Raw genomic sequence first — 22,405 nt, 5'->3', positions numbered from 1 at the left:
AAGAGCTGGAAATTGTGAAGCCTCACAACCCAGAGAGCAGTGAAAAGCCAAGTGAGGAAGATTGATGTAAGCAACCTCCAAAGTGGCACATGCCCTTGCTTTCCCTGCCTCTTCAATCAAGGGGAAGTTTGTGTTTGTCTTGCACAACAGTAAATGCACCAGCAAAGCTTATTAGCTTTATTTTGCCAGAAAAACTACACTTTTAACTCATACTGAAGGCAAGGGGCCCCAGAGCTGGCTGTCTTCCCAGATCCCTTCAAGAAACCAGAATTACCTATGAGTAATGCCCTGTCTTGCCAATCAAGTGGTTATCTCTTGAAGAAGGATGTAATATTAAAGTGACTTCTCTCTGAGTGATACTAGAAAAGTTCCTTCCCTATATATGACAGATATGCCAAATTTGCTGAGTTGTGGTTTCAGATCATACCAGAAACTGCAGCTGAGTTTTCTTGTAACTGAGCTGTTGCTATCAATCTTGTGTGACACTGTTAGAGCAGTGCGCATCAGTTTTAAACCCTTCCTCACCTGGCTGCAATAGCTGAACTGCCTCATTAACCATCCTCATTAACCCCACTGGCCTGCTTGCTTTCTTTGTGTGAGCCTACTGATCTACAAGGGTTACTTAAAAAAAAAAAAAAACAAACAATCAAGCACGTCACTCACTAAAGTCAACAAGCAAGATTCTTTAATAACATCAATATAAATGGAGAGAATATTCCTTACATTAGTCCTCAAAATAAGAAACTGATTTGCTGTCTTTCACACAGAGCAACATTTGATTTTTTAAAAGAATATTAGCATACATCTGGGAATATAGGTACATATGCTACATGTAATCCAGATGTTTTTATTTTTACTGTGGCACCACAAAATGCTCAACAAAAACAATAATATAAAAAAAAAGAAGCATATTCTCTACTTAAAAATTCTAAATTCTAACATAGGCAGGCACAAAACCCTATTTTGAATCCAGTAGGTTTGTCTGCCATAGATGCTGCAGTAGCACTAAAAATCACTGTAAGAGCATAAATAGTATATTCCTTGGCTAAGTCCCTGGAGAACACACTGCCACTTCTACCAGCACCTGCAAACTGTGGACTTTCTGCCATGGAAAATGCTGTCTCAAGCTAAGCTTGTGCATCTTTTAGGATCCATATTCTAACCAGAAAAATCTATGTTCTTCGTGGCTCAAAGGAATCAAAGATACAAATCTTTGGGACATTCCTGAAGCTGCTGTAATAAACTCTGTATGGTAATAAGTCACCTCTAAAACTGAACTAGCAAGGAACTTGAAAGTGATATGAAGAAACTGTGCTATTCTCCTGCCCTAATATCATCTTAGTTGTACATGCACAGAAGAAAAAAAAAAAAAACCCACAACACACCATGTCACCTGAGCTGGGCTGCAATTACTCTGAAAGGTCTTAATGGAATGACAGAAAATCAAAATGGAGGGGCAAGAACCCTACTTTGAAAAAGGTCATGGCCTGTAAAATGAAAGTAAATTCTGTGTTGTGTCCTAATTTTCCATTTGGAAATTAAACAACTCATCTACCTGGATGTCAGGAATAAAAAAAAAAAATCTCACAGGAAAATGTTGCTGAATTTGAACTTACATAATGAAGCCTCTTCAGTCTTCTTTGGCACTTTCATTGCTGCCACACATAGTATTTTGAGAGAGATGAGGTATTAAAAGCCTGTCTAATTTTTCCTATTATTCTTCTAACTGAAGAAAATACTACTGACATTATGAATGTCAATAAAAATCCCATTGGTAAAGCAATTTGAAGAGTATTGAAAGGAGGTGAAAAGAGAAACTACTGTAGCATATTGGACACAAAAGGTAACCAATAAACCAGAACAGCTTCTAGAAATTTCTAAAAGGCACAAATTTCAGTTTTGTCTTGTCCAGTGGTAGTCAGTAAGCCTGTAACAGGAAGGTCTGAACGAAGGAAAAAGCAGCAGCAGAAGAGGTCTGATATCCCTTCAGGGACACAGAGACACAAGTTCCCCATGGCCCTCCAGGACACATCTTTGAGGTCACATCTGTCAGATTCAATAAAAAAGCTGACATGAGCCCTGTGGGGATGTTTGGTCTTTTTTGTGGCATTTGAAATCTCTGAACTGGGTTTAGAACCAGCTCAGTGGCATGACCTGAGACCTGGAGTAAAAAGAGCAGAAGTACAGCTCTGACAGAGACTTAGAGAAATACTCTTGTGATTGGGCTGGATAAACCCCTGAGTTCCTGAAGAAAAAGAAACTATTTCATCAACTCTAGCTGAGCAGAATGTGCAGCACATCCACCCTGCCCTCCCTGCAGAGTCTGGGCTGATGAGCTGAGCCTGTATGCTCCTCCTCCTTAAATGCCATGATCCAAGCACATTAAAACAGAGGATAAGTGTGGATATAACAGCCTGGTCAGAGAGCAAAAAAAAAGGTTTTGTTTTTCTTACAGTAGTTTGTAAGACTTTTCAAGGAGTTGTAGAAACAATAATTTGTTAGTATAAACAACCTGCAAGTAGTGCTTTCTTACTCTTGTTGTTCTGTTCTTCCTAAAGACTGTTTTAATAAAGATGTTTTTGTCAGTTAACCAATCAAGGAAAATGTGTCAAATCTGTCTATAAAAGAGAGAATTTTTTTGTATTAAACACACTTCTCCTACAAACCAGCCTTCAAGTGAATTTGCATCATTTCTAATTCAAAAGCAACAGATAAAGCTTGCCCACAGGTGTGTTACAGAGGCAAAAACCATCCACTCTGAAACAAGAGGGCACATGCACACCCACTGTGTCAATGAATGTGCAGCCCATCTTTGCTGGGCCAGTCTTTGCCCCTTCTGCTGAATTATTCTCTGTATAGCTCACACAAACAGAGACAGACACACTGCAAGTATGACCAAGCCACTGCCTACAGTGTGGACACTGTGGCACTTTTAAGCACTAAATGCCATGGTTGAGAGAGCTCAAAGGCAAGCCTCAAAGTCCTGCCTGAATTTTATGAATTCTTAGAAAACCATATATTCATTAGCTTGGTTGGCAAGTTCAAGGTCACACCTTGGATGAAACTACCATAAACTGAATCAGATCTTTGAAATGCAGTTCCTTCTCTGAGCTCTCTCATCTCCTCAGGGTTGTGGGAGAGGAGCTATCTGAGAAGGTAAACCTACTTCAGAGATGAGGGAATAAAAAGAAAACAAACTTTAAAGTACAAACACTGCACTTCAAAGTTAGGAATACTAAACCAACTATGAGCACCACTGATTTTAAACAACTGACTTACACATTTTGTTTGCTGTCCTTCTCTCCTGCCACACAGTATTTCTAATCATTAAGCATAAGATATTTATTCTGATTTCTAAGTTTTCTGGGAAGCAGTGGACATTAATCTTCTGTGGAGAAAGGCAATGCTTCTTATTCAAAAGTGCAGAAGTATTTGAAACCTTCCCAAATTCTAGATAAACAAGTCAGCACAGCCACCAAAGAACAAAATAAATCTGTGTTCTTCCTTTTTAACAGGTCAATTATCACAGAGAGCATGAGAAGCTGCCAAAAACACTGCTATGTTCAGACACTAAAACTTGCATTTTATTTGCCTGCAGCTGCATTGCACAAAGCAGGGAGTGTTAACCCCCCTCCCCAAGACAAAACATGGTTTACCCCCAAAGCAAGAGGTGACTGATTCCCTGTTGATTTTTTTTCTTTCAGTGTATTATTAGTTATCTTTTGTCCCAAATGCCATTTCCTTAAAATGCTTTGATTGCAAAATATTGATTTTTTTTTTCTCATTTCTTTTCATCCTTGTTTACCAGCACAGATAGACAGATATAGCAAAAAGAGTAATGAAGCACCATTTAATGTTTTTTAGGTTCAGATTTCAAATTTGCTCAGCATGGTCCCTATTTTATTTTCAAAGATGCTCTCCCCTGGCCTTGAGTTCTAACAACTTAAAATGAGATTTTATGCAAGATCCATGTTAAATGAAATGAGAAAAAAATAATCCCAAAGCTCTATAAAACTAAGTTTTTGCATTAAATTTTCAGACATAAAGCCAAAGTTCCCAAATTTGTAGCATATGCCCTACCTCTTTTGTCTAAAATAAAGGTATTATCAAGCAGCATCACTGTATGAGCTCAGAACTGGAAAGACTCCAGGATTTAAAATGTGAAGCATGTGGTTTCCTCAGCAACCCAGAAAATGCATTTTGGTACCTACTGGGTATCAGTGATGATGCCAATTGTCATGTTAATTTTTCAGATCTTTGCTGTTCATAATCTTCTTCTGTGTCTTTTAACTGATATCTAATCAGCCAGTAAACTTCCATTACTTTCTTCACCTTGATTTTTGGATGACTAAGAAGTACACTTTATAGCTCACCAGCTTTAACCAATGCAACAAAAATAATGGTTCATAATGGTCTGTGTCAATGAATCCAGAGACCCAAAAGAAGAGGTGCATTTAAAATAATTTTTTGTTTCAACAGCAACAATTTAGGATAGCAGAGTTTTGGGCACCAAGCCAAACAATTCCTTGTCAGTGTCACCAGAAAAGGTGATTGACATTTAAAACAGTCACAGAAAATAAAAAAAAATCATGAGGTCCAAATATCCATTCAAATGTGGCTACATTCTAGTACAGGCAGTCTACATTTCAAAAGAAGTAAGAAACTCTTCTTAAATGGCCAAGTTATGCAAGTAATTAATTTTTAATAAATTCTGTTATTTTCAGATCTTTATGACTTTAGCTTTTGCTGCAAATTTTCTTTGTACCTAGCATTAAAAAATATTATTGTGCAAAATTTAGTTGATTGGAACACAACTTCAAAATTATCTAACTTCAAAAATGTCTGAGTACAGGCTGAAGGTGAAGAACACTTGGTGGAAACTGATTGAATAGTATCTACTGACCCAGTTCTTCATTTGGTTAAATTCCTTCAACATGGCACATCTTGACCCAGTTCCTTCTCATAACTGCTGCTTCCAAATACATATTATTTCCATACAAAAATACTGATTAACACTGTACAAGAAAAGCACTTTTTGTACCACGTGCCTTTCATGATCTTCCATTCTATTTAGTTAAAACACCTGAGTACCATTTAAACCATGCCAATAAACTTAAAACAAGCATTTACTATCAGATAAATAAGCCAGCAAGAGAAAACTGAGACAAATTGCTATCTATAATATCTATGACCTATGAAAGATGCTTTAAACCAGACCTTCAGATCTTCAACTAGAATGTAAGAGTAAAACCTGATTTGTTGAACACACCAGTTTGTAACCAGAGGGAGGAACAAAAAGACTATTTTGCATGGAGGTAAAAGTTTAAAGATTGTCTTTTTTTTTTTTTTAATGGTAATAAAATTCTGAACTGTCCTGGAAGATGTGAAAGATAGCACTTGGATAAAGCAGAAAACAAGATGTGCACTTTATTAAGATGCACTCTAGAAATGCAAAACCAGGAAAAAAAAAATCACAGTTTACAAGGATTAGGAGAAAAATATTTTTATGAGAGGAGCTACAGGCTTCTGAGTTTCCAAGCACAGGCACTGTGCAGTCAAAAAAAGACAGCCATATAAACCAGATAAAAATGAGGCTTCATAATTTTTCCCTAGCACCTGAAACAGATTTTATGCAAGATGTCATAACTTCCACAATAATACATATTTTAAAAAATCAGACAAGTCCATTCCTTAGGAATTTTCTCAAGTTTTGCTTTTCTGTGGAAAAAATGTTAAGGAGAACAAGAAAATGCAAATCCCTTTCTATAGAAAATCCTACACCTAGTCTTCAATTCCAGGTTTGGACATGTAATTAAAAATCTGAGTTAAAGACATCAATCCTTGAACTTCAAAGGCCTGAACTTCCAGTTTTTTACCCTGGGCTATACAAAAACCAAAAAGGAATTCCATATTGCACCACAAACCTCAGATAAAAGAATTGTCAACTGGATTCTCCACAAGAATATTCCAGGTTAGCGAGTTACACTTTGAATTTACAACTCTCACAATTTAACTGCTGATGTTAAAGAAAATGCCTCCAGCAACTTCAAGGCTAAAGCAAATTCAAATCTCTGCACGTGATTCTAGTCAGCAGCAGGAAATAGATTTTTTTTTTAGAGATAGGTTTAAGTATTTTATACAGAGAAGCTGAGGATGCTCCATCCCTGGAAGCATTCAATGCCTGGTTGGACAGGGCTTGGAGCACCCTGGTCTATGGAAGGCATCCCTGCCCATGGCAGGGGGAACTGGACCTGGGTGACCTTTAAAATAAGTCCATTTCAGCCCAAGGCATTTTATGGTGCTTGGTTTCAGTGGGTTTTGTTTTGTTCTTGTTTAAAAGTTCATAAACAGGTTTACAGAACACCACAAATGGCAGTATATTATGGCAGTGTTATCAGTGGAGCTATCCAAGAGAACAGGACCTCAAAGCTTTCACTCTTAAAAGCCTGGGTCCTTTCTTTCCAACCTGAAAAGACCAGGTACTTTCACCTGAAAGCAGCAGGGAACAGTCCTGAAAAAACAGATCAGATGCATGAAGACACAAAATGGAACTGTGTCAATATGGATTACAGTGGTCTCAAAAAAACAAGTATTAAAGAAAAGAACCTTTAGAGCTGCCTATAAATGATCTAATGAAAGATCCTTCTCAAGTGTCAAGTAGAGCAAGAAACTCTGTGAAAAAGCAGTGTAAGAGTGAACAGAAATCAAACAACCTCAGTGACATTTAACATTTACACAAATGTCAGACTCCCCACCCCTTGGTTAAACATTCAGCTGGGATCTCAGTCTGTGTCTGGAGGATGCACGACCAGTTTTGTAAAACAAAAAGAAACACAGCACCAAAATCAGAAATCTGTGTTTCTAAAAAGATGAACAGACAAAAAAATGAGACTGTGAAGACTGGGAATTAGGGGTCTGCTCCAGAATTATTAATTACTTATTTATGGCCGAAGTCCATGCCTGAACTTCCATCCCTGCATGACATTTGCTGTAACAGAACTGAACATGACCTAAACCCTCATGATTTATGGTTATAGACAAGAAGAAAAGGCATTAGCCAGGCATCAAAAATTAATCAATATTCTGAACTATTAATATCACAAGAATTCCATAGAATTGTTTAAAGGTCTAGGGAAAAAAAAAAAACATAATAAAACCCCCATATCCTCAGCCACAGCTTCAAGAACAGCTTCTCTAAAGATAAAGAGAAAAAAAAACATTCTTCAAATGAAAATTTATCGCAGCACATTCATTTCTCTCTTTTTACCTTGTGTAGAGGAAAACTGGGATATACTGTGTGTGCAATTTGCCACCAATCATCCATAATGACATCCCCTGCCCTAGGGCTCAATGCCCTTTGGGATGCCTCTCTAATTTACCTGACAAAGTCTACATGATTTTTTACCCAGACCTCACCCAGTTCACTGATAAGATCTACATTTTCTTATCCAAAAAGATATGAAGGATAGTCTGATTATCCTATTCTAGCACTTCCCAAGAAATACTAACTGTGATAATATAGCATTTCTAACAAAAGTTACACAAAATTCTTCAGAAACTTTCCAGGTGAGTTACAGAGAAATCACCCTAATTGCTTCTACTGATCCAACCTCTCATTCACTCAGGCACAGACTGAAGTCATGATCAGCCTGTGCTTCACATCAGTGTGGTTTTGGTAAGGTGCTGTGTGGGACAGGATTGATTTTTCAGATGATGTGCCCTTATAAAAATGCCTCAGCCACTGGTAATATTAACATGGAAGCAGAAGCAGCACGTGCAATCACAGCAAGGCAACAATCTCTGTTTTGAATTCCAATTTTTTGTCAAAAATTCAAACAAATTCCTCCTTCAACATATTCCCATGACATCAATGGACTGGAACATTAATCTCCAGAATGAACATTCTAGTTCAGACTTCTTGACAGCCTGGGAAATTGAGATGCATCAGAGGTGTTTATCTGACCTGGAGCTCTCCAACCTTACCTTCTTCTGAAGAACATTGACTTTGCGTTCCTTCACCTCCAGCATGTCCTTCAGGTCATGGATCTCTCCTGCCTGAGTCCCCTTCTCCTCTGCCATCTCCTGGATCTGCTTTGTCTTCTTATTCAGCATGGTCTCCTTCTCTTCCAGACGTAACCGCAGCGCGTCCACCTGGGGTCAGAAACGCAGAACGAGCTTTGTTTAGCGCTGGAGGAGAGAAACTTCAGGGAAGTTCAACTACACTTCCACAGGGGAAATATTACAAATAGATTCAGAAATCAAACACCCCTTTCTTTAATAATTCAACACATAAAACTGGGATAAAACAGTTATCACAAGTGACAGGAGACTAAATGTTAAAAATAATCAGCTATGTTATTTCAACAATATGTGAATAATGCTGCTTCTTGGAAAACCTCAAATCATACTTCTCACGTAACTCAGGCTTGTATCACACAATACTATTTTTTTTTTTCCTCAAAGTAGAAGCCAAGAGAATGTATTGGGGAGTTCTCTCACATGCAGGGAAACGGATCCCTTTAGTTGAGACATTTCTAATAATCAGAGAATAAACACAGACTCCTTGTACCAGACAGTCACTTCATACTCTAGGTTTTGATCACAGTAGTAGCTGAGCCTGAAGGGAATGAAAACAGAGCTCTTTGCAGCCATTGCAGATCACAACTGGAAAGAGGTTACCTCAGGGTGGCTAAGAATATTTTGGCCTAAAAAGCAAAGTAATTGTTTAAATATACCGTGTTTTTCACAGCGTGCAGTTTTATATTAAAGGTAAAATTGAGCAAATGACACAGTACAGGATATTGTGGGTGCAATTTGGACACACAAACACACTTAGAGCTCCCAGGGCCTGAGTGAATTTAGAAACACACTCTGGGAACTCTGTGGTGACCTCAAAATTCAAAACTGCATGTTGAGCATCTTTTGCTTTTCCTTCTGCATTTCTCTTCCATATGTGAAACAGAGCTCACAAGACAAAGGAAATGGGAGAAGGAATCAGAGCTACCTGAATATAAATTCACTGAGAAGAGTAAGGTCAGCACAGAGCACAGGCTAATCTCAGAGGCTATTGTGGAATACGAAATCCAACACCACCAACCTGCTCATGATACCAAAAGAAAGGCACTGACCCCTATCCACTCATCATTCACACAGAGCTCCAATCTGCCAGCTTGGCTGCTAATCTTATTTGACAGTATCAGATTTGGTTCCTGTTAGCTGAATCCATTGCAGGACATCAATCACACAGAGTAAACAGGCTGATCAATGAATTTCTTGGTCCTTCTGCACAGCACAGACTAGCAGAGACATGAAGCGAAAGGATGACAACCAATGGACTACCACAGCTGGGGTAAGAATTTAGGAATTTACTCTGTTTATGGTATTTTGTGCAACATTAATTTTAACATATTATTCTAATTCCATTTAATTTTGAGTTGCTAATGGAAAAGTTGTCTTTGAGGCTACATTTCCAGTGCTTCACCCACAAAACCCTTTGGTGCTTTGTCTGCCTCCTCTCACACAGAGCAGCAAGCACTTTCCCTCTTTCCAGGGAAAAGAGCTGCCCTGCTCTCCCCATCAGCACTGCAATCCCACTGCCACCTCTGTGTCTGGAGCCTTCTCACTTACACATACTTCATTAAAATCACATTCCTGACTTCTCACCCAGCAAATGGGGTACACAGTGTGATCTGCAGGGATATTAGAGTACCAGGTCTTACCCAACTATGATTTATAGGATGGATAGTATTTGCAATGAAAGGTTTCGCACGTGGATCATGCTTTGTCTTTTTTAAAACATCCAGTTCTATAAATTGATCATTTATGTTCTTCCCTGGGAATCTTTGCTATTAAAGCTAAGAGTCACTTCCATTAATTCTTCAAGGGAAACAGAAAATCTCCCTCACAAGAAAATAGACATACTCTCAACAGTTGTGTTGCAAAATATTTGAGACCAGATGTCTACAGCACAGCAGTAAGTGAAAGGAGAACATCTGCAAATAGAAATTTATCCACAGAATGCTTTCCATTTTCTGATTGATTATTCCCTTTGAACTCTATATTAGCTTATGGTTTGGGGTAAATTGCATTCCTGGTTTTATTTGTGTGAGGTCTTTGCCTAGGAAACCATAGAAAACACTTTCAAAAGTATTTTCAAAGGCTGGCAGGACACACAATCATCACCTTAGCACTATTCCTGGCAGAACACTGCACTTGTTTATCCATGTCAGCTCAGTTTATGCATGGCATCCTCCCACAGTGACAAGAATTGAGGTCTGTGGGAGACAGATGATGCCAACTCCAGCCGAGTCAGCTCAGGATTTTCTCAGTACACGGAAACAATCAGGCAAACACTACAGAGGTGCTGACTCTGACCCCTTCTCCTGAATTCTGGGTCTTGGATGGTTTTGTCTTAACCCTGTGTTAACCCAACTGCTTTCCCAGGAATGGACTGCCATGTCTTTAATGATGCATGGCAGGTAAAACCCTACAGCAGCTCAGGCCAGTCCTTCCTGTCACAAGGGGCTCGCTCACTTGCCCTGCCTGCAGCACCCAAGCGCTCACCAAGCTTTAGCCAAACCAGCACACCTTCAACCCTCCCAGGTACAGGGGACCTCTCTTCAGGTGGATACCACACACAAGACTTAAATTTCTTCACTCTAAGGGTGATATATGAAAAACTGTGTTGGAACCACTGATTTGTCTTCACAGAGTTTTCCAGTAGCTGTAAATAACATTTTATGTCTCCATTCTTAATGTGTCTAGCCATATATTAAACATGCAGAAGTTCAAATTTCTAAGGAAAATTCATCCATTAGTAGCTCCAATTACTTCCAGAATAAGCACAATAAATTAAATTATATTTAATACAAATCTCATCTTAAGCCTTTTTTAGAATCTTGAATTCTGTAATGACAGTCTTAGCTTTCAGAATATTTCCAAACTACAGGAAAATCATTTATATTTTCAGAAATCCACCGCGGGTTTCAGATCTCACTGTGCTCCTGAGTTACAGAAGGTTGCATTACTAAGACTGAGATTAAAAACAAGGGTTTTTTCTGAATTTTATCACCATCCTCACTGTACAGTGGCAAGCAGGTTATTCCAACCCTAGTGATTCCCATTTGGGTTTAAGAAGATGTCAGTGATCTCTAGAAAAAACAGCACACTCACTTTTCCTGAGTGATTCTTCACATCTACCTGGTATCTCTTCACACCATGGCTGAACCACAATTTAGATCAGAGAACAAACCATATTTCACTTAGTGGTATCAGAAGGTACAACCCCCCTTTTGCTATATCCAAGCCCCAATTGCTCTCCAACAGCAAAATTCTACAGTTTAATTCTCTGTAGGTGTGACTAGAGTAGAGGCAGCAGAGGCAACAGGTGGAATACCAATCCTGAAATGTGTATTCAAGAGCCTGCAAAGGTTTCTAACAGGAGCCAGCCACTTTCTAAAGCAGACGCTGAAATAATTCTATGTCAGCATTCAGAATTTAAAGATGATCGAGAAATGCACAGAGACATGAAATTAAAATTGGTATGTGAGTTGAGAGTTGCTTTTTAGCTGTTGTTAGGTGAAGTCTCCAAGTATGAGTACATTTTTAAAAGGATCACTTTTGTGACATTCCATTACTGGCAAACATATATAAATTCTAAGAAGGAGTTAAGCCTTTTTACTGATAGCACAGTCTGTAATTAAAACTTTAAAGCTATAATTTGAATGCAGTTGACTCTTCACCTCTTGATACCAATTGCAGCATATCCAGGATGGTCTGTAGATGAGAGTGAATTCTTCATCAACATTTAGCTCCCAGTTTTCCAGAGACCTTAGATTACACAACGATGCCACAGAGCAGAGGTGCACACACCTGGCTTTGTGCAGAGGGTGTTTAGCTCCTGCCAGGGTTACAAACTCAGTGCAGGACAGATGTGCTGCTCCCAAAGCCCGCTTGGGTCAGAAGTTAGTTCAACTGCTCTTCCCCAAGCTCTAGCACAGGACATTAAACACCTGAACACAGTGAAGTCAGTTCTGTGAGCTCACCTGAGTGTGTGCAGGTGCCAGCACTGGTAGTTCAGGTAGCTGCTGCTGCTGCTGCTGTGAGAAACACCCAGCTCCCATTTGGACATTTCTCACTAAATATAATCCATTCCTCACTAAATGTAATCCACTCCTCTGGCTCAGATTTGGCAGAATCTACTGCAGTTTCAAAATGCCAGTATAAGCCCCAATAAGAGAAAAATCCTCAGAAAATTTTAACATTCAAAGCAAATAAAAACCTCCACATGATTAGATTCATTTTTATACTGAGTATTAATCTGAATTTACCATAGGAACAGATCAATTACAGAACCATGCCAGCTTGGGCAGTATACAAAAACAAAGGAGAACATTCTCACTGGTAAATGCAACTTCCCACTGAAGCCACAGAACTTCTGGCACTGATCTAAGCTGAAGGTCTCACTGGGTGAAAACTTTGTATGGATAAAGCCTTAAATCCAACATAAATACTGACTTATTTTTTGTTTTGTTTACAAAGTGAGTCTACAATTTTAGAGCTATTTTTAAAGGTTTCTACACCAACTGAAAAGTTAACCACAATATCCTCTCCACCCAATAGTCCTCAAGATAAACACCCCACAAACAGCTCACTGCTGCTTGCAGTTCTAGTGAGGCAGGTGGCAAATCCATTTTTGAGATGTTATGTCAGCACTTTTCCCCACCTGTGAGCAGGTTCTTTAACAGAAGACCAAATAAGAGGTAGAGGCTTACAGAGGTATTTCTTTTCTTTTAACATGTTTATTTAAATCTGACTTTAAAAAACTGATCCCCTATGAGGATGTCTGACAATGTATGTCAGCATGTTTCAATCCTATACCTTAAGAGGATCACCTGTGAACACAGAAAAAAGGTAACTGTGGGATAATTTACCTGTTGAGCTTTCTAACAAGAACTCCAACAAGGGTGAAAAAGATATTACCTTTCAAAAAGTATAAATATCTTATTGGAAGGAGGAATTCAGTTTGGTTTTGTGGTGCTACATGAGAATTTCATTTAGAAGCAGCCAATGAAGAACAAATATACTCAATGATTATTTAGTAATATTACAAGTTAGAGAGTAGAATAATTTTCTGTATTAAAGTACTTTGGTCTTTAGGTAAAACAAAATCAAGATGTTCTGAATAACTGTGAAGAGTATCTATCAATGGTATATAACCAAGCTTCCTGGTTTTAAAAACTCTGTTTCAACTGGACATTTTAACTGAATAAATATGAAAATATGACCCTCTACTGAAGTCTTTTAACTTGTTAATAAATTAAATTTGTTCAAGGACTTCACCTCTCATGGGCAGAAAAGTACTACTAATTATTACTTGGAAGTGAGAAATGTGTTTCTAGCTCTGTAGGTTTGTCATAGTACTGCACATTTAACATATCTATATTCTTTTCAATCACTGCAATGGATCAAAGCCTACATTTTACCTTTGAAAATGTTTATTTACCTAACACCTGCTTTAATGACATTTTGAAATTAAAATATTTCTTTTAAATAGACACGTACTAATTTAGGGTACATTCATGAACTAGCAAAAAGGAATGAACAAATTTAACAGGAGGTTTATGAATGTGAATTTTAACATCTTCCCAGTTATTCCCACTGATGCAATCTCAACCTCGACATAAATCTGAGAATAATCAGAAAAACCATCCTGGAACATCCAAAAATATTTACTATGCAACTTCATTACTGCAAGTCAACAAGGCCATGAGCACCCACAGATTCACCAGTTTTGGCTAAAGAAAAGCTAAATTAGGGTAAAAAGTTCAGGCCAATTCTCTTACGCTCTTGTAATATGGAACCTTCTACCAATATCACCCACAAATTTCCTGCATGCCTTTTTCTCAGCTCCTTTGGCTTTGACTCTTAGCTGCAACAACACAAAGTTTTTGATGCATCACTGCCATCTTTTGGACTTCCACTAACACTACAATTTTCCAAGCCAGGGACTGAAGTGCTGTCTGCACACAACATTTCATGCTTGCTCTTCAAGAATGCCCAGAAGCAACACATCTATTCTGCATTCATTTTCTGTTTGATGTTCAGACACACACCTGGGTCTTATGTAATATGGGGATTTATTAAGCATTTGTCATCAAAACACCATTTAGAAAACGTATTTTTCCTTTACCTTGGAATATGCATCATAAACCATGAAAGTCCATATTTTAGGTGTAAGCAAAGCAAGAGTTCCTGGACATTCTGACAGTAATGGTGAAGCCTCTGCAGAGTGTTTGCTATTGGAACCATCTCCCTTTTCCTTGTCTCCTCTAGCTACAAATAAATAGCACTGCAAATAAATCCTCCCAGCTCAGATATTGCAACTTCTAATTCAGCCAAGCACTCACACACACATATTTGTCTTCAGATCAATCCCCTGGCCTGGAGAACCCAACATATAATCAAAGACACAAAGTGCTCAGAACAAGCAGCACTGGATGGCTGTGGGACTGTACAACCTAGGACCAGAGGAGATGATGGGTTTTCTCTCTCTCTCTGTGCACACTCAGCAAGTACAGAATTGCCCACTTCACCTCTGTCTGCAGGATGGCAGCTCTTTGCTCCTTAGCTGTAAGAGACTCTTTGAGAACCTCAATGTGCTGCTTGCTGTCAGAGAACTGATTGGTGAGGGTCTCCAGCTTGGTCTGCAGGGCCAGCAGCTCGGTGTCCTTGCGTGACAGCTCCTGCTTCACCTGGCCAATCTGCAAAACACAGAAAGGATGGGCAAAGGGAGAAATCATTTATTTACAAAATTACAAAATTTACCATCAACCAACAGTATGATACTCTGAAATTATCCCACAGAACTATGAAGCCTCCAGTTATCTTGAGTGAAAGGCTGACAAAAATTTGTGTCATGAGCAAAGGATACAAGGAAAAAAGAGAGGGGAGCAATGTCATCAATTTTTCAAGGGAGGTTCTTTTTAACAGTGGCAGTCTGCTGTTATTCATCCTCCAAAGGACTGACCAAACCCAGACAGGTAACAGGGATAAGGTTTTAATGAAGATGAAGCAGAACTGTAATGACAAAGCACCCCAACCTGTAATATCAGAGTAGATGAGACCCCTGCAGGGCTCTCAGCAGCACAACATTTGCTTTGAAATGCCAAATCAGTAAGTTGCCCTCCAGCTCCCCACCTATCAATCCAGCCTCATGCTTACAGAGGATGGAAAGACACCTTTACTTTTCCCACTATTTACAAAATCAGTATTTTATTCTATAAAACATACTTTGGTTTGTGGAAACTTCTAAAAGTAGATGCAACAGATGCAAATATTCACCAAAACAACATGAAACTGTTTGTGGAATTGCATTTTGTTGAGAGCGATTTTCTAAATTTAATGTAGTGAATTAGATCAGTACAAAAACTCAAATTTATTTTAACAAATGTATGTTGGGTTTTTATTAAGAAAAAAACCCAGTAATTTTTTTTTTTAAAAAAGTAAAAAAAAAGCAATTATATTATCTAAAATCTTAAGTGCAATCATCACTCAGGACATTTTTTATTAAGTCTGAGAAAAAAAATTAATAAAAGATTACAGAGAAGTCTAAATGTAGTATTAAGTCCAAGGTTGTAACTAACTTTCTGGTTTGCTTCCTATCTCACAGAATAGCAATATTTTACTGGTACATATTATATATCACATTTCTAAAAACTTAACAGTCTTTCTTAACTTGAACAATTCTGTTTGTGACATTAAAAAAAAATTCCCTTAGCCTCAAAAGTACATTGTCCAGTGCTTCAAAGCAGAAATTAAAGGACATCACAAGATTAAAAAAATTGTCCAAGTCACTGTCCATGTTTGGAAACATGGCATATGAACAAAATAATAACATAGTTTATAATTTTTTTAAAGTTTTTGATTAGAATAAATGCACATACTTGTAGAAATAACTGAGAAAAAAAATCTTGGGTAAGTGCACTTTTATATTGACAAAGTATTAAAATAGTATCAAAATATGTAACCCAGGACTCCTGTGTTCCAGTGTGAAACAGTGGACATGAGGGAATGGGGAAGGAGGAGGACATGCATCTCAAAAAACCTCTCAAACTTATTTTATTAAATGGAACACTGAGAAGGTATATAAGAATTTACAGAACTACTCAATAGTTTGTTGCTCACTTAATTCAAACCTGCTAGGTTGTTTTTTTTTCATATTTTACTAAAAGCAAATGTGCCCATGGGATGATTCTGCCCCCTATTTCAATTCAGCACAGAGGCATTGATGTCAGCTGCACTATTTCTGCTGTCAGCCACCAGTTGCACAATACTGCCAGGCACAGAACAAAGAGCTGAATTATTTACTGGTTATCTTTTCTAGAGTACCTAAACAAAAAAGCCTCCTTAAAAAATCTCAGATGACACAAACTTTTTCAATTAGTAAGTAGATGAATCAGAGTAAAACTTTCTCAAAAAGACAGATTGTTTTTGGGCACATCTCAGAAGAGATGTTTACCACATTTCATCAGGTGAAGATTCCCAAGCAGCACCATGAGATTCTTGTCTCCCATTTCAGAGCTGCAAGCCCACCATGCCAATGTGCCAAAGCTCTTAAGCAAGAATGCAGCACACACCATCCACATTTGCAAGAGAAGTAAAAACAGCATCAAGTGCTCACATCTCTCTTCTTGATGAGAAACCATGTTCACTCTCTTGAGTGAAACTCTGACTCCACAGCAAAGGAAGAACCTAAATTCATGCTGCTAAAATTGAGCAGTTTTAAAAGCATTCAGCATCCAGATTTCATTATTTTTTTGTGAAACAATGTTAAGAGGGTTCAACACAAGTTTTCAAATTAGTCTGTCCCCAAAATGGGTGCTGAATGCTTCTGAAAATCTGCTTCAGTAGAGACGAGTAGGTTATTGCTCAAACAGCTCACTCCATTAAAAAACAGCAATGAAACTGGAGAGTGATGTTATTTATGGACACCAAAACCATGTGAACAGAAAGGTAGCTACAAGGCTGAGCAGGCTGTTAGTTCTACTTGTTATATAAAGCCATGAAGGAGGTAAGAGAAGAAAGCCAGAAGAGCTAGCAAGCCCCAGTGGATGGCCACTGCACACAAAAGAGACATCTTACTGCAGAGACCTCAGTCTGGAGACCAGCCACTCTTTTTTTCAGGTCCTCCCCTTGAGCCTCTTTGGCACTTAGCTCTTCCTTCAGTTGCTCTACCTGTCACGACATTGTTATGCTTTTAAATATTTATTATTTGTCAGCTTCTAGTCAGCCTGTTTCAGTCCAGCTGACTGAAAGGGACAAAGAACTGAACAGAAGGATCAACACTAGTCACTCATTTTCTCTTCCATTCTTCAGTAAGTCCTCTCAAAAGTTTAATGTCTGTGTAATTTCATAGAGGCTGCCTGACAAGAATTTGATTATGAAACAGAAGATATACAGTTGTGGTTATGTTTACATATGTCAAGTATGTGACACTTATCCCAAGGGTTTTGAAACTGCAGTTCATAAGGAAATTACAACAGGAAAAAGGACATACTTCAGCTTAAGAGAAATAATGTTAATTGTCAAGCTACAGCCACAAATTACTTAGACTATGCTGAAAAAATAAATGCAGTGCAATTACAGAACAAGGTAGGACAGTAAGATGTGAGGATTGGAGATGGCCATGAGTCATGAGCAAACAGATACCAGAAAGGAACAAATTTTCTGCAGGAAAATAAGTGAGCAGACCAGGAGACAGAACAGAAATCAAGTAGCTGAGCAGATACATAGATCCACAGAAGGAAAGGACAAGGGGAAATTGAAGAGTTGCTAACAATGAAAGGAGGAAAGAAAGGGAAAAAAAAAAAAAAAAGGAAGTGGTGCTCTCATCTCCTCCCCCATTCCTAATTTGAACAAGGTGCCCTTCAGTTCCTAGAAGCAACCCAGTGGGATAAAGAGCAAAAGTAAGAACAGATGTGGTTATCTCGAGGTGTTTCAGTGAACTGGTGTGAGGCAAGAGGAAGGAACCCACACTTAGTACTTGTATCTACTCCGGGGCAAGTAACACTGCTTTCTCCAAGACACTTCACCCAGCATTCTTTTTTTGATCAATAATTTCAAGTAGGACAAATGCAGGGGGTACATTTGTTCAGGACCTAGCAGAGAAATTTTCAACCTCTGTACCAGGGTTTGTATACTGCTTGCAGGGAGTACACATAAGCTAATGGAGAAAGGCAGAAATGTTCACAATATACTTAAATTTATTGCACAAGAGGGCCTGAACCTTCACTAAAGAATGTTAGGACCCATTAAAAACTGAGAAAAGAAGAATGGGTTGACTTCTGCCTATAGGTAATTCAATAGCCAGTGTCCATCTCTACATGTGAGGACCAACATCTCTCACTGCTGTATTTGTCCTGTATTCCAAACAGAAATTAATGTCAGCACCACCACTGTTGTAGACTCTGCTCTCATGCTGACTCCACTTCTGGAAGATGAGTGTAGTGGAAAGCCATTATTGTGACAGTTCACCCTCTTCTCAACTTCTACATAATGGAAAGATTAAACAGTTATACAACAATAGGTCCAAAAAGAAATATCCTTTTTCAACAAACTACCTTTGGAAAAACAGAGGATCAAGTAAAACCTGAACCAATAATGGATTCGCAATGAAAAGGGAAAAGGGAAGAGGGAAAAAGATCAAGTGAGACAATAAAAAGAAAACTTGGGCCACTGATCTTACTAAAACGCCATTGTAATATTTTCTAATTGGAATTTAAAATTTTCTTACATAATTTTAAGTGATTTTAGTGGCTTCACGACATGTACTAAATCAATTCTGTTTCTCAGCATTTGACTGGGAACTCAGACCATAACTCCTAACTAAAGCATGCACATTTCTCTCCTCTGTTCACTCAGCTCAGTTTAACACAGGGCTGCCAGCAGATTTCTCAGCACCTTGTTTTTCATGAATTTGGAATGGCTGCGGTACACCTCCATTTGCTTCATCTCCTCCTCCCGCTCCTCCGTGCTCAGGGCTCCATTGGACTTCAGCATCTGAATCTCCTCTTCCAAATCCCGGAGGCCACGCTCCATGGAAGAGATTTTTGAATCCTGAAAGTGATTAGAGGAGATGGGTGAAGACACACAGGTGATTTTTGTTAACATGCTGTTGTAGCAAAACAGAAGGAGATGGGTGTCCAATAAATTACCTGCCCTTGAAATTTACTTAGGAAGTTCTTAGAGAAATCAGCATTCAACTCTTTGCATATGAGAGCTCAGATACTCATTTTTCAATTTAGTTTTTACCTTTCAAGGAAAGCAAGAGTATAGTACTGAAAGAAAAGCTGGTTCAGGGCAGAAACACCATGTAGGATGAAAGAAAGAAATAAATGGATAAAGGAACATGAGGAAATGTTGCTTTTTCAGAGAGAAATTTAATTCCAATTGAATGGACAGCAAAATGTGACTGCAAGAATGGCAAGAAATTGGGTTTGTGCCACTAGTTAATTTAAGTGGGGTCACAAAGGGGGAACAGCAAAGCACCATAAGCAAGGAGAACATGTAACAATCCATTATTGATTGAATAAAGCAGTAAAGGATTCTGGCTCACATGTACAACACATAAAACATTTCAGTGGGTTAAAAATAGCCATGTGGAAAAACAAAGTCAATCTGTCATTACCCTCATACTTTTACAGGATGATCAGAGGTATTCATCCAGGGTACCTGGTTTACTGTTTCTTTAGAAGTCTTTTGTGTTAGGAACAGCAAGAACAGTCACACAGCACACAGAGCTACACGCATAATCATGATCATGGATATGTATTTAGAAACTATTGTCTCTTAAAGCAGACTATTTTTTTCTTATTTCATTTCCCCAAAATATTTAGTCTTTCCTGAAAGACAGATCTGATTTGAAACTATATTACAGACTTTCATAAAGAAAACCTAACTTTTTCTTTGATAAACAGCACAGCTAAACAAAAAGCTGATTTTTTAAAGATATATCATCTCATGAATAAAAACCTTTTTTAAAAGCATCATGATGAATATCTAACTGGATTTCCTGATTAATGTTTGATACTTAAGTTAAAATTGATCAAGTGGATTTTTGCAGCAAAAAATTAGAGGCAGTAAGGTGAAATGATATGTTGAAATTGACAACAGCATTTAGTTTCAGTACTCACATCATTTCCCAGAAATGTCCCCGTGTTTCTCTTTTGATAGCAAAGACACTTAATGTTACCAGATGGTCAACTAGATTTCATTACCATGGACCAAAAAGATGACTAACAAAAGAGTGATAGCAAATGAAAGATGGGATATAAATAAGGAAAACACTGATACAGAATGGAAAAAGTTCCAGGTGGAAAAAGGAAGGAAAACAAAAAGGAAGGATGCAAAATGGAAAAGAACAGCTTGCAAAGACAGTTTCCAATTTTTCAACTCTATTTCTCCAAACCCTGTCTGATGCACTTTTTGAGCAATTCAATATGAAATATGATTGCATAAAGCTGTGTAAACCACACACTTGATTATGGCTCCTGAGCTCTTGGCCAACTGCCATCAGTCCATTAAATACTTACACTAATGGCCTAAGAATTCAATCACAAATTCATCTAGAAAAGTTAGGTTTATGATGACATACAGACATATTTCCAGCAATATGACCCATTCTTTACGCGGGTGTTGAGTTTGCTAACATTGCTAATACACAGAATGCAAAGCAATACTTCAAAAGTTGAAAGCATTAAAAGAAAAGAACCCACATCATAAAATCCCACAAATCTTTCATATGAACCTGTCATTCCTATTCTTGTAATATAATGAACTTTTGGTTAACTGTAAGAAATCTGTAACTGCTGCTGCAGGCAGACAGAAGACAAGTTTCTACTGTGTCTGTCTCTTCAGTAAACAATAGTAACAAATCAAATAATAGATAATAAAACAGTATAAAAATATACTTATTACTTATGGTATTTGGTAGTCACCTTTCACATGAAACCCATTTTCCAGACAACAAATTCTACTGCTGCCCATACACAACAACCATTTACCTTCATCTCAATCACAGTCTGGAGAGCCTTTGTCTTGGCCGTGTCGGGAGCGTTCTCAAATCGACGATGGATCTCCTGTGCCAACAGAAATGAAAGTAAGAGTTAGACTAATGGCAGGGCCCCAGTACAAACATAATTACTAGAAGGAAGCACTAGAATTCCACTAGGAATTACCAGAATTATTCTTTTGAATACACAGCATAACTCAATGCTGCTTTCTGATGTTGCCAGTCCACGCATTTTATCACTTCTCGTCTCACAGAAAGGATTGCCAAAAGCTCATTCAACAGAATCCCAGCCACAGGTAAAAAGGCCCAGCACAAACTGCACCTCTGACTACCCTCTTACTCAACATAAACTTGAAATGACTCTGGGTCCACTACAAAGCTCCATCATCTGCCTGCTAAACTAATCTGAACTCTTGGTAGTTTCTCATGGAAGACATACACAGAATGCACTTCACTAGAGGCTTACTGAAAACAGCAACACTGTGGTTTCTATTTCAACAAGGTGTAGCTGCTGCTAATACTCTTTTCCAGCATTTTTTACCCCAGAGTGGCAACATTTAACTATACAGGATGAAAAAATCTTTCTCAAGACTCTTGGCCTTAAGCACAGCTGAAAATACATGACTGTACAGGACACTGCTCTAGAGGCTCAGGGGATGCAGACAGGAGGATACAAAGTCCATGTGATATTTCTGTTGATGTAAAATCACAGAAATATCATTCATCAAACTGCTTGCTAAGGGATAAAATTACAGAAAGCTGAAACAACTTGTTGTAGCATATAAAGCTGGGGTTTCAAGCCAGCACATGTAAAAAAAGGAGAAACAATACAGAAACTATTAACACTCTTTGCCTTCAAACAATATTGTCCTTACAGCACACTCTCATGTTAACTGCAGGATGTGAATTCTGTTAGAATGCTCATCTTACACACCACAAAAATACTTTGATGCCCAGAGAGCACAAACTGTGATGCCAGTTCATCTGACTATGAATTGTGTTATGTGCCCACACACACTTTATCCATCCACTCCCCTCAAACACCTGAAAGACAAATCCCAAGAGCCATTCACAAATTGTTATTTTCAACAGACATTGTGAAGAGTTAAAATTTTGTATGGCAGGCATCCATGCAACTGGCTCCAGAAGATTAATTATTTGAATCAGAAAGGTAGAGTTGCCAAGTGCTTTATAAAAATACTGAGAACACTGCTTGTAAGATTCTGAAGTTCCTAAACAGCTCTGAAGTGAGCAAGACAAATGTGTTGTGACATGACAAGGGCCACAAGAATCTTGCATAAGTCTGGCATAAGAGATTGGCATAAGGTGATGCCC

General features: G+C 38.2%; 1 protein-coding gene across 4 annotated transcripts in view; it reads right to left on the bottom strand.

Annotated features, from left to right (window-relative positions):
• The window catches only part of ERC1 (ELKS/RAB6-interacting/CAST family member 1), a 279,402-nt gene that overhangs the window by 186,410 nt on the left and 70,587 nt on the right, over positions 1 to 22,405 (bottom strand). For 3 of the 4 annotated variants that reach the window (XM_030237938.2, XM_050984992.1, XM_050984981.1), the window contains exons 4-8: positions 21,063 to 21,137; positions 18,961 to 19,116; positions 17,152 to 17,235; positions 14,595 to 14,762; positions 7,984 to 8,151 (exon numbers count right to left, since the gene is read on the bottom strand). In XM_030237938.2, coding sequence (XP_030093798.1) covers positions 7,984 to 8,151; positions 14,595 to 14,762; positions 17,152 to 17,235; positions 18,961 to 19,116; positions 21,063 to 21,137 — 651 coding nt within the window. The remainder of the gene's footprint in view (positions 1 to 7,983; positions 8,152 to 14,594; positions 14,763 to 17,151; positions 17,236 to 18,960; positions 19,117 to 21,062; positions 21,138 to 22,405) is intronic. The other variant, XM_030237939.2, reaches the window with a different exon arrangement.

Source organism: Serinus canaria, chromosome 1A (assembly GCF_022539315.1).
Source record: "Serinus canaria isolate serCan28SL12 chromosome 1A, serCan2020, whole genome shotgun sequence".
Lineage (NCBI taxonomy): Eukaryota > Metazoa > Chordata > Aves > Passeriformes > Fringillidae > Serinus > Serinus canaria.
The sequence above is the reverse complement of the archived record's forward strand: the minus strand, read 5'-3'. Positions and strand labels throughout refer to the sequence as shown.